This window comes from Drosophila eugracilis, unplaced genomic scaffold (genome assembly GCF_018153835.1).
Source record: "Drosophila eugracilis isolate 14026-0451.02 unplaced genomic scaffold, ASM1815383v1 contig_974, whole genome shotgun sequence".
NCBI classification, from domain to species: Eukaryota; Metazoa; Arthropoda; class Insecta; order Diptera; family Drosophilidae; genus Drosophila; species Drosophila eugracilis.
Window position 1 is genome coordinate 439,133 of NW_024573893.1, and position 13,306 is coordinate 452,438.

At 40.4% G+C, this 13,306-nt stretch overlaps 1 protein-coding gene across 1 annotated transcript in view; it reads right to left on the bottom strand.

Moving 5' to 3' along the window:
- Nucleotides 1-276: 276 nt before the first annotated feature.
- The window catches only part of LOC108115131 (insulin-like receptor), a 54,918-nt gene continuing 41,888 nt past the window's right edge, over nucleotides 277-13,306 (bottom strand). The window contains exons 4-13 of the mRNA XM_017226409.2: nucleotides 10,385-11,472; nucleotides 9,228-9,806; nucleotides 8,990-9,159; nucleotides 8,635-8,923; nucleotides 8,211-8,573; nucleotides 7,702-8,126; nucleotides 7,524-7,638; nucleotides 6,808-7,458; nucleotides 6,443-6,747; nucleotides 277-6,379 (exon numbers count right to left, since the gene is read on the bottom strand). Coding sequence (XP_017081898.2) covers nucleotides 3,812-6,379; nucleotides 6,443-6,747; nucleotides 6,808-7,458; nucleotides 7,524-7,638; nucleotides 7,702-8,126; nucleotides 8,211-8,573; nucleotides 8,635-8,923; nucleotides 8,990-9,159; nucleotides 9,228-9,806; nucleotides 10,385-11,228 — 6,309 coding nt within the window. The 5' untranslated portion in view covers nucleotides 11,229-11,472 and the 3' untranslated portion in view covers nucleotides 277-3,811. The remainder of the gene's footprint in view (nucleotides 6,380-6,442; nucleotides 6,748-6,807; nucleotides 7,459-7,523; nucleotides 7,639-7,701; nucleotides 8,127-8,210; nucleotides 8,574-8,634; nucleotides 8,924-8,989; nucleotides 9,160-9,227; nucleotides 9,807-10,384; nucleotides 11,473-13,306) is intronic.

The following is a 13,306-nucleotide window of genomic DNA, read 5'->3' on the forward strand; positions in this document are numbered from 1 at the left end:
AAGTTGTCAGAACCTAAAAGGTGTATACAATATAATATAATAGTTCATAAAAAATCAGTCAAAACTGTCTAATTGTAAAAATAATCCAGAAAAAAACCGTTTGTAAAAAATGTATGCATTCTTAGTTAGCTTTAACAGCAAAGTAAAAATCCGTCTTGAAACCCAAAGAACAATGCCATAAATCCAAAGAGAACTTTCCTTCAACCTTCTCCCAAGACATTCCATTTCGTTGTTACTTGTAGTATTGAATTTTATTTGTATTTCCTTTTTATTATGTTTTGTTTTTTATTTTATTTTATTTTTTTTTTCGCTTAAACAAACAGGAAACAATTAACTTAGCATTATTTTTACAATTAGCTTTAATTAGAAATAATAAAAATATTGAAGCTTTTTATTTTTTGTTTTATCGTTTTCTGTTGTGTTTACAATGTTTATGTGTATTTAGTTTACAATAATTTGTTTAAATGGTACTCTTTATTGAAATAGATGTTCGCGTGTATATACATTAAAGCAGCGAGGAGCGACTGCGATCCAAAGCCAAACTATCCAGAATATATATAGTATATAGTATATAGTATATATATATATATAGCTATATAAGTAGTTGATATATTTGGCGTTGACGCGTAAGCGCTCGTATTTCCACTTTATGTTACAACAATTTAGTTAATTCGACTACTAAATATACATGTTACATGATGCCGCATAATGCTTTTCTGCTGCTTTGTTTTGTTTTGTTTTCTTTTTTTTTAATATAGTTTATAGTTTAATTTACTTGTTTAATGTATAATTCCATTAATTGTTTTTACGTTCTTCCCACCTGGCTTCTCGCATCGCTTTAAGTTTACAATTTTCGTTAGAATTTCTCTTTTCTCTTTTTTTTTATGTACATAAAAACAAAAGGAACTATATCTTTCAGTCTTTTTAGTGTGTGTATGTGTAATGTATGTAAATGTGTGTGTGTGTATGGGTGTCTCTGTGTGTGTGTGTGTGTGTTTTTGTGTAGAATATCTATTGTTTCGTTATGCATATATAGTATATATATATATATATATATAGCGTATTACATAGTTAAATTAATATAATTGTTTTGTTTTTGTTTTTGTTTCTTTTGTTTTTTTTTTTTAATCATTTTTTTACTTCAGTTTTCAGTGTAAATATCGCTTGCTTCCCAGTTTTGTTTATATAATTAGCACTAGTTTCTTCTTCCTTCTCTTTTTTTATATTTTAAATATTAAAATTAGTTCAAGGTTTCCTCCCTAACCTTCTCTCCAAACTTCCGCTGCTCCTCCTCTCTTACAATGCCTATAAACTAAGTAATTTGTATAATTCATTTAAATATTTAGTTTCCTTGTTTTCGCTTTGCATCTATGTATAAAATAAAAAACAAAAAACAAAGAACCCTTGCACGTGCGCGTGTGTTTTTGCTTTTGCTTTTCTTTGCTTTTCATTTAGTCGTTAAATATATGTGTTTGTTGTATAGTTAAATATATATAATAATATAAAGAGCGAAGGCAAATATCGAATACTTTTGTTGTAGTTGTTGTTTTTCGTTTAAAAATTCCATTTGTTGCAGTTGTTGTTGTTGTTGTTGTTGTTGTTTTTGATTTCGATAATGTAAATGTTGTTTTTGTTGTTTCTGTTGCTGTTGCTAAAGTGGGCTTTGTTTATTGCTTATTTTCCGATTTTCAATCAAAAGAATGTTGTGTGCTTTTCTGGTTTTGTAGTTTTTCAGTTTTGTAGTTTTTCGGATTTGGAGAACTGTCAGGATAGTACACTCAGCAAACATATCACGTTCAGTTCTTGATTATATGTAAATATATATGGTAAATGGTAAATGGTAAATGGTAAATGGTATATGGTATATGGGTGTATGGTATACAATTTGTCTATTGTTTTCGTCTATGATCTATTGTTGAATTCAAAGAATTAAATTCAAGAAAAACAAAATCCGTCCGGTTTTTTGTTCATATTTGAGTTGTTAATGGCGTATGGCAGATTATTATTTTAAATCCTTAGTGCAAACTTTTTTTTGTATATAAATGAGTCTATGGAGTTTTTTCTGTTTTCTCTTTTCTGTTTTTCATTAAGTTTTTGCTTGGTTTAACTATAGTTAGTTAGTACATAAAATGCTTTTGCTTCGTATATATATATATTGGATATATATGATAGCATGTGTTGTATAAAAAACGACAGCAGATTGTTTGTATACAATAATTATGATGCATCAGTTAGTTAAGCTCTCAGTTTGAAATTACGTTATGGTTTCCACTTTCTCTTACATTCTTTTCTTCCTTTCTCCGAAGCTTGGCTTCAACGAAAATTAATTTAGAAAAAAATTGAACAAAAGCCTTTCTTTTTAGGTTCTTTCGCTCTTCTTGGCTTAGAAAAGTGATGAAATGGTGGTACTTCCTCTAGAGCAAAGCAAACATTTGCCATTTAAATAATAAATTAATTACAATTAGGTAATAAAAAAAAGAGAAGAAACTATAAGTGAAATCTGAACAATCGAGCAACACTTACCACTTGCCTTAAAAGATATATATAATATATATATATATTAATATATAAACAAAAATCAGGGGTAAACGTGCTAAAATTGCAAGGCATTTTCCACATGCATTTCTAAAAAAAAATATGATCTTTAGTAACATTTAAATTTAGTTACGCTTAGTTTGTTTAGTTTGGGTAATTAGACACTAACGCTAGCTAACTCAGTGAAGACAGTTGTTGTTGTTTTTTGTATTTGTTTTTGTATTGCTTGTTTGCTGTGTAGTTTTTCATCTACTTTCCGGGCTTTCTTGCTATTCATTCCGTTATTCTGTGTGATTCCTCTTACTCTCGCCGCCTGTACTAACTGCGATTTGGTAGGTACTAATTAAAAAATTATCATAATTAATATACGTAGTAGTAGGTATGAGTAATAAGTTATAATTGGTAGAATTTGTATGTCTATTTAAACGGTACTTAGGTTGGTTGGTTGTTGGCTTTTGTACTTTTGTTATTTGCATGTAGGACTTGTTTTTCTTTTGTTTGTTTTCTTCTGTTTCTGTTTCTGTTTCTGTTTAACTGCTTTCTACTGCTTACTACTGCTTACTAATGCTTACTACTGCATTCTGGTGCTTTTCTCTGCTTTCACTATCGTTCTCTGCTCTCGTTTTGTATTGCGTTAACGGCTCTAGTTCATTAATATAAACAAACAAAAAATAGAGTAAATACTAAACGAATACGTAAACATAAATAGGCTTAATCAAAACTATTGGTATGATACATGTGCGGTTAGGGTGGTTCGATATTCCCACATCAAGAATCTCTGTCTCAAAAGCAATCCTTTTCGCTTATTTCCAGCATTTTAGTCTTGTTTTCCATAACTTGTTACTCTTCCTTTAATATATAATTAAGTCGTTGCAAAAACAGACGTCTAAATAAATATTTCGAAAAATTAAATTCTATGAATCTCAATTTTACAAATGTTGGTTTGAAACCAAAGACAGGAGATTAACACAAAAATGTTAACTCCTTTTCATTTAAATAATTTGGACAACACGATTAAAATATATCTATATAGAAAACGTAGTTTTTGAGACTTTCCTTGACGAAAAAAGGCTACTAAAGATTGCTTTTCGAATAGAAATCTCTCTGGGGACCACCCCAAGTTGCCGGCATTCGGGGGGGAAGAGTCAGAGTCAAGGAAGCTTGGCTTGTGGCAAAAGTTTGCATCCCCTCATTCTTGCTTCCACACAGCTTCCATCCATCTATTTACACTGGCTATCGGCTATACACTACACTACAGAACTAGGGATCTAAACGATTACGCCTCCCTGCCGATGAATCCATTGGGTGGCGGAGGCCTAGTCGTACTCGCCGGCCGCAGCCAGCTCTCTTTGAGCAGGTTGGACATGTTTCCAGCTCCTGTCGTCGTCCCCACTCCAGAGTTTGGATTTGTGGGCGACTTTCTCGTCTGGCTGACGCTGCGACTGCGTGGCGGTTGGGATTTGCTGGGCACCGCCCTATGCCTCGGCCGACTCAATGGTATCCGCTCCATTTTGATGTGCTCCACATGCTCATCGTCCACATCGTCGTCCTCCTCTTCGTCGTCCTCCTCGTCCAGTTCGTTGTCCTCGTCGGAGCTACTTTGGCGTGCATTTAACGGCGCTTGCATGGGCTGGTAATTCGGGTTGTGGCTGATGGCCACACCGGCCATCTGAACTGGTGGCTCATTCATGGGCACATAGTTCGGATTGGTGCTTATTAGACTGCCTGGCGGGTGCATCATCTCATAGTTGGGATTGGGACTGCTGGTGGTAAGGATGGTGGCCTGATCACTGGCCATTGATTCGTCCAGTAACCTATAGTTAGGATTATCGCTAATGCCCATAACGCTGCCGCCGACGCCACCTCCTCCGCTTGGCGTGGCCGTTGGCGTGTAGAAGCGTGGTGTCCCCGTGTAACTGCCAGCCGAACCACTACCACCACTCTCAATGGTACCCAGATTTCCCATGGCCACCGGGTGACTTGTCAAGTTGGAGTTACTGCTGGTACTGGGAGCATTGGAGGTGTTGCTCTTGTGGCTGACATTGCTGCCAGTCCGCTTGTGGTTGAACAGATGGCGATTCAATATGTTGGCCTTGTTGCGGAGCGTGTCTGTCACCGTTTTCTTGAGACTAGGATAGCGGCCGGTGTGGGAACTGGCGTTGGAGCTAGCTGCCGATGCCGTTGAGGGCTGAAGCGAGGATCCACCGATTACATCATCCGGCATGGAACTGCTCATGATCACCGGCTGCCGGGTTTTTCTTGGCAGCAAATGTTGCTCTCCACTCAGCTTGCCACCGCCGCCAGTGCTGCCACTTCGGCTCGTTGGCAGTTCGGCGCATTTCGGACTCGGATCGTACATCTCATAGCCCCTGTCCCCATCCAAGGCGTCCGAATCGGGCATAACGTAGGCCGAGGCTGCATCCTGACTCTGCGCTCCTATTGGATTCTGGTAAGCGGTGGGCATTGCATTTTGACCATCAGGAGTGCTGCTGGCTATGAATCCCGATGGCAGGCTGAAGGGTGAGTGGGTAGCCTGATCATCAACCATGGCAATGGGACTCTCAGCCGGTTGATCCAACGAGGAATTCTGCTCCATGTTGGATTTGTAGCCTTGATAATCACCCATTCGCAATGGAGTAGTTGCATCCTCCTGTTGTTCTCGATTCTGCAGATCTTGGTCTAGCGGGACCGCTGCGAATGCATCCATCTGGCTGCGCTCCTTGCGCTCCTTTTCACGATGCTGCAGACCCACCTCCGAGTGATAGAAGGACACATCCTTGAACTGGGGGTTCTGACAGTGCGGTTCGAGGTATGCAATGATGTCAAGGAAACTAGGTCTAGCCGAGGACCTGTGCTGCCAGCATCTTTGCATTAGTTCGTGCAGCAAGGCCGGGCAGTTTTCCGGCTTTTCCATGACACCACCATCGATAACGAAGCGCAGGACTTGTTCGTTGGACAGACCTTGATATGGCTGTGCGGCCAAAGTGGCCATTTCCCAAAGAACCACACCGAAGCTGAACACATCACTGGCACTGGAGTAGACACCATCTCGCAAGCTCTCCGGTGGCATCCAACGCACTGGCAGCAGCCCCTTGGTTCCCTTGCGATAATAATCCGTTTCATAGATATCCCTTGTCATGCCAAAGTCACCGATCTTAACCGTTAAATCATCAGCCACCATGCAATTACGCGCTGCAAGATCACGATGCACGAACTTCCTAGCCGCCAAATATGCCATACCGTCTGCAATCTCAATGGCCATTTGGTAGATCCGTCCATAGGTTGGAGGCTGCACATTTCCAGTGACACCGATCCGATTAAGATACGTTATCATGGCCTCATCCCGTTCCTCGGGACGATGGGCACGCAAATAGGACTTGAGATCGCCCTTCTTCATCAGCTCCATGACCACCAGAGCCGGTTGCCCCCTGGAGCAGACGCCCAGCAATCGAACAACATGATAGGTATTGAACTCCTTCATCACGCTTGCCTCGCTCAGGAAATTGGTACGCTCGCGATCCGTGGCATTCTCATTGACCGTTTTGATGGCACACTGATAATCCACCGCACTGACGCCAAAGTTCTTCAGGATACCCTCGTACACCATGCCAAAGGATCCCTGGCCCAGTGGTGCCAACTGAATGATGTTCTCCCTCAGCACCTCCCAGTCATCGGGTATATACTGCATGCTCGCATAGAATGGATTCACCTCGGTGTTCATATGAAGGTCATTGGAGGGACCCCTCTTGCGCAAGAGACGAACGTAGGCCATTAGGAAGAAGATCAGCATGACACAAGCGATTCCCGCTGACCACAAAATGTACTTGGCATAACTCGGAGGTGGCTAAAGGAAAATAAAATATTTATTATTATAAAGATTTATTTCAAAGCTTTGATTGCAGTTCACCTCCACTTCTATGTATTCGAAGTTCGTGTACTCGCCGAATCCTGCTAACGAGTTTGCTCGAACCCTAACGCTGTAAAGACCCTCGTTGAGCTTTACTAAATAGCCAGCGGTCTGGTTGTAGTCCGCCCCGGGAATGCACTTCTTCTCCTCCACTTGATCGGGCTTCTGGAGCTTATAGGCCACTTCGTAGGTGACAATTTCCCCGTTTGGATCTGATGGTGGGCTCCAGCGAATCCGCACCGAGGAGTCCGTGTTGTTGGCGTTTTCTAGATCCACCTTTAGATCTTCGACCTTGTCAGCGAGTTCTAAAAATAAACAATAATTATTAATAATATTACATTAATATTCCTTCTGGAATACGTTACCCCTCTTCTTTGTGGTTTGGAAGACAGTTTCGTAATTGCTGCAAAGCTTGACCCCGAATTCCTTATTCTTTTCAATGGGAATTTCTTCTCTACAGGCCACCACGAAGATGGAGTAGCGGGTGAAGTGGCGCAGATTCTCGAAGACGAAAGAGGTAGCATTTGGCGGCAATTCCTTGGCAAACACCTCATAGAATTGCCCATTGGCTGACAAGAGAGCTTCGTCCTTAAAGGTCCTTTCGTCTTCCTTCTCGGAACTGACTTCCTTTTCGCCGGTAATAGATCGAACATGACGAAGCAGTACACTGCCCTCCATATCATCGAACTCCGGCTCCAAACTAATCTCTCTCTTGCGACGCGAGGGCTTCTTTTTGTCCCCAGCATTTGGAATTGCATTGGAATCGAGAGCTGCACCATCACTTGGCTTTTTATCGCCACTCGATCCAGTCGTGTTCTTCCGAGATCTTGGAATGAATATGAAGTTCTGCAAAGCGTTCTCAAACTCCATTCCGGCTTGAACATTACGGTCGTCATAAGATGTTTTCGGGGTCTTTTTCAAATTATTCTCGCATTTGCAGTCGCCTGATGATAGGTCCGTGGTTTTTTTGCTGGGAACCTTGGCGGGCTCGTCATTGTCCATTTCCTTGACGAGAGCTGCACGGAAGCAAAGAGATTTAGAATTATATCATAAAATGTTATCAGGAAGTAGGTTAGCTTACGTTCAGTGCAGTAATCCCGGTTGTTATTCCGTGTTGGCCGGCTTATTAATCTGGCTTTAATGAAGTAGCGTGTTAGTACGCCGTAGGGCGGATTAAGATAGCTCCAGGTGACATTCTGTAAAGAAATTCCAAGAATTAGTCATTCGATTAAGTCTAATTCATCTAATTTCATACTCACAATTTTGGAATCTGAAGTGGCGTTGGCCATAACCTCTGTCACCATGGACGGTTGTCCGGGATTTGTCCTAAAGTTCTGCACCTCACTTTCGGCATTAACCAATTCTGAGGATATGGCCATGGTGCGGACGTAGTAGGAGTAGTTTGTGTAGGGAGTCAAATCGCCCAAAACTAAGACACCGGCCTTGTCGGGAGTGCTAACCTTCCAGCGTTCGTCGCATGGATCGTCACTGCTCTTGGATGCGTTACCATAGGGATCAATCATATGATAGAAAACAAAGCCAATGAACGCACGAGCATCCTTAAAAATCACAGTCGCATTGGTCGGCTCTAGTGGCTCTCCTATCGCCACCTTTGTAGTGACATTTAGCTTGGCACTATACGTTCCTACCGATTGCACTGTTACGTTGAGAACCGCGGTTCCACCTGTAGACCAAAACATTCGATTTAGTTTTCAATAATTCGATGAACATTTTAAATCAAGAACTCTAAATCACTAAGATCACTCACAAGATCCTCGGTTCCCGTTGGAGTCTGTAGCAACATCGCGCTTGTCAAAGAACTGCGGCTTGGAGGCCAACATGGGCAGCAGTCGATTGATCGTGGATACACACAGTTTTGGATTGAAATGAAAGAAGACGCCGCCATTCCTAATGAACACCGTCTGATTGGGTCCCCAGAGCTCCTCCAGATCCCGATTTTCCAGCACATATAATGCAAACTTATTAGCATCCATCGGCGGATCGCCAGATATTTCGGTCAGGGATTGAAAGAACTTCAACGATTTCAAACCGTAGGTCAGGTGCACCATCAAGGAGGATGTAATTTTATGGATGGCACCCAGTCCGTGTACTAATTCTTCCATTACGTTAGCTGATGGTACGGGAATTAAATAAGATAAATTTTTCTAAACTCGTAAAACTAAACTACTAACCGCCGCTTTCACGTTTAATGCTAATAGTCAGGGGCTCATCTCCTGTTATAATGGTGCATCCGTGGAAGTCCCTTGCACGCTCCAAGCTGTCAATGAGGTTGGAGGGGCACTCCTTTTCGCACTTGCCGCCCGGGCAAGCCTCGCACGTTGTTTTGTTCTCCGACTTCTTATAACCCAATGGGCACTGTGTAACGCATTGCCCATCGAAAGTAACACCGAAATGCTCGCCGGAAGGGTCAAACTTTGATAGATTTAGGCACTCGTGCGCCGTAACACAACGGCTGTCGTACTGCAAAGTAGGAGTAGAAATATCACATAAAGGTCATGATGCGGAATTCAGCTAGTATAGCCTTACCCTATAATAGCCTGCGGGACAGGAGTCCATGCAGATGTTGTTGCACGACACATTTCGACAGCTGATGCAGGTCTCTTTGCCATTTCTATCCCTGATGCAGCCACCCAAACAGGCATCGCTGCAGCAGGTATGTTCATCGATGCAGTTGTTTCTGCACTTTTCAGGACAAACTAGAGAAATGATATGTAAATAATGTAAATATAGAGTATATTATGTAAATCGAAGTATATAAACTCACTTGTTTGACAGATTTTGCTATCCCAGCACAAGCGTTTATTATCGAGCAACGGACAACTCGCATTTAGTTCTCCCTCAACTGCAGTGGAATCATGACTATCCCCAATTCGAATTTCACCCGGACACCTGGATAGCTTGCACTCCTCCTCCTTGCCATTCTCCGCTAGCACTACCTGTGACTTGTTCAAGTTCTCAGCAATAATATTCTGCCAATGGACGGTCCTATCGAAGCATAGCTTATGATTTCTCTCTATCCGTATACCGCCTACGCCCACGAATCGCAGCCTGGGTAGCCCCAAGTCCATCAGGTCCATATTGGAATAGACCACAAATGCGTATCCATCTATCAGTTTCAGTCCCCGAATAACGCTCAGGTTGGGAAAGACCTTTGATAGCGAATGCAGCCCGGTCACCCGATAGACTACCACGAATTCCGTGACCTCGGTTAGCTTTGGAAATGATCGGTTCAGTGGACTGGCGTCGCTTATCAAGTTGATCAACAAGAAGCCCTCGATGACAGTGCAGTTCTCTAATTGGCTGAATGCCGATGGCACGTTTCTAACATCAATGGATTTGCAGGCTGTAGGAGTGAAAAGAAAGATATCAGTTTCGGACTTATATATCGTATGATATATATTATATTTAATATACATATATCAATTTTGTTAATAAACTAAATTAGAAGTCATGTTAAGTACCCCTATGTTCGGTTGAAGTGCCTATCAGGTAAACATTACCCTCTGTTAAATAATTTTAACATATACTAGCGCCCTCTGTTGCTCGAAACTTATAAAATATAGTTTTTAAATCAAACTAAAACTTAATCATTATTATTACGGACTTCGTAGTATTTCACGGTTGGAGGTCGTGACCGAATGCTAAAACGAAATAGAGCTGCGCAGGCACCTCTGAATATGCATGCTTAATCCCAACTTTCTGTCTCATATAGTTTCCGTGATCTTAGAGTTCATACGGACAGATGGACATGACCAAATATACTTTTCTAATGATTTTAAATAAAATATTATTATTAAATATTTTAAATAAATATAGTTTATAGTATCGAAAACAATTTATTCTACCTGTTACATGCTTTCTAACGAATAAAGTAAACTTTATAACTCCACGACTAGAGGGCGTAAAAGTCTTAATACTTACGTTGAACACTTTGTGACAGTCGCATAGTTTGGTTTGAATCGCTTCTAGTCGGCCGCGAATGCGTTGCTACCGATATTGCCGTTTTATCTATATCGTACGTTATATCATTATGTGGCAGATGCTTTTGTTGTTGGTGCTGTTGCAAGGCGACTGATGATGCAGCTGCATGAATGACCAGAAGATTAAGGCCTGCCAGCAACAGCATTAGGAATTTCGTGTAATTAACATTAATGTGTGGCTGTTGCTGTCGTCGCCTGCGACGCCTGTTAAAAACACCGCAGTTGAACATCAGCAGCAATAGTGATTGCAACGTTCGCAGAATATTGTGGCAATTGCTAAACACATTTAGTTTTTCGCGCTGCCTTCGATTGTTTTTCGTGCTGCTGGCGTCGTTTTCATCGTTGCAGCGATTTCCACTACATCTAACCCCCCGCTTTTTGCCACCCGTTGTTTCAACATTTGCGGTATGGCATAGTCTTTCACAAAATGCCGCAAATGATAAGATGTTGCGGCGCGCTTTACATAGCGAATTCAAAATGCCGTTACCATCCGCACTGCTTTCACTGCTTGTTTTACAGCTGCGGCTGCTGTTAGGTTCTTCACTGCTTGCGGGTGTCTCGACTACCTCCACTGCTTCCCGACAGCAACATGTATCCAGCAACATTTCTTTACGACACAAAACGCAAACGTTGCCAAGCGTGAGAGCTGTTGTTGTTGTTAATATTGCAGGTGTTGATAATACCTCATCAGTGGTTGTTGTTGTGGTTGTTGCCATATCGTTTTCCATCTTGATTTTTTCGCGCTTTAATTTACCTTTTGCCACCCGATGTTGCATATTGAACATTTTCCGGTGTTTTCTTTGATTTTATTGTATTTTTTGTTGTTGTTGATGTTTTTTAGCGGGTCCCTTTCGCGCTCCCGCCGCTAGGTAATCATCTTGCGTCCCACTCTCGCACGCTTTTGCAGCGGATACAAGCAACAAAATATAAAATTTAACTTCAGTTTTTCTTTCTTATTCTGTTTTTTATGTCGTCAGTTGGAATGCTATTTTTCTCCGGTTTTTCTTCTATTTCTTTACGCTTTTGCAACTGTAATGAGAAAGCAGAATGTGCAAATGTTGTTGTTAGTTCTCAGGTTAAAAGCAATAAAAAAAAAAAAAAAAAAAACAACAACAAGCTAACTTAATTTTACGTGGAAAAGGGCGCCAAGTGCTCGGCACACGTGTCGAACTACCTGCCATCTGTCGATCTCTGTCGCACAAACCGATTTGAATTTAACGCTTAACGCTCGTCATTCCCCCATAAGTATAAGGGGCATATATGACTGACGTAGGACGGGCACTAGATGGAATATTCAAAAATTGGTTACGTTTTGACCTATTGCAGTAAAAGTCTAGAAAAGGATCATATGATCGGATTTCAGTCTTACATCACTATCTATGTATAATATCCATTCAAATTATGATTAATATTATGTATACTATTATGTTCTAAGTTTAAAATCTTATTTTGTATCTTGTATATATAATTTGATACCACTTTCTGTTATGTTAAATAAATGTTAAATCGAATAATCTTTTCTGTATACATATTTACGCTAATTGTAAATGGAAAATCGGCAAATTTATAAGTTTATAATAAATATAAATAAACATTTTACAATTAATAAGCTTAAAAACATAAATTGTCAAAACTTTGCAAAGAAAAACAAAAACCAAAAATAGCGCTCCCGAAAAAACAGCTGAGAGCCGGCATATGCCCATCCAGCCATCTCTCTCACACTCGCTCTCAAATTGGGGAGCGCAGCTTTGCTAAACAAAAACAAAAACAATAACAACAAGAAAATAAATAATTTTATGCGACAGACAAAAGAATAGAATAAATAAAAATGGCAAGCATATGGAGAGCGATTTGTGTTTTAGCATTGACGTTTACGTTTATATATATTTTTATTTCCCCTTTTTTGTTGTTAAGTGTTTTGGGTGTTGTATTTTTTTTTTTTGCTTTTTCCTTTTGCTTTTTTAACTTTTTGAATGACGCGCGACTTTTGTCGTCTGACGTTGGCAGCGCAGTCGCGTTGTAAAGCGTAGTAAATAGTAATTGCGAGTGTGTATGGGTGTGTGCGAGTCTTACTACGCTGTAATTCATCAAATTCTACGCTTTTTCCAACGGGTGACTTGTGCAAAATGATTTGAATTTACTATCTTGTTGTTTTTTTTGCTTCTAATTTTTTTGGGCGTAACTTGGGGCAAGGAAAATGCGGCTGCGTGGCAAAAGGAAAAGAAAAGGAAAACTCGAGAAGGAGAGAGAGAAAGAGTGTGTGCGGCAAGAGAGAGGGTGCTGTTGTGCGAATTTCTGCTGCGTAGTTGAAAACGTAGTAGATGTACAATACAAACACACAAAAACGAATAATAAAAAAAACCGCACACGCAATTTGTTCTTGTTTTGCAAATTTTTCTAGCTTGTCGCCGAATACAAAAAAAAAAAATTCACAAAAAGCCTTCTCTTTGCTCTTGCTCTCTCTTTCTCACAACACGCACACACACACACACACACACACACAGCCTTACACACATGCTCTCAACTAATGCTGCTTGTTTATTATGCTTGATTTGTTTTTGTTCTTATTGTTGCTTTTATTGCGCAGTAAAAAATAATACACACGGCGAGCAAATGTCGCGCTAAAAATACATAAAATACAAAAACACGAAAAATGTTTAACTGAAATAATTAAAATCGTTATAGAACACAAATCAAATTAAGAGACTCGCAAAATAAATACATAAATACAACTTAATAAAAACCGGCTCTCTTTTTGCGCTCTCAATACATAAGCCACAGTGACTCTCAAACTGCGGCTCTCAAACTTTTGCCCGGTGTGTGTGGCTGTGTGTGCATACGTATTGGTGACCCAGATTCCACT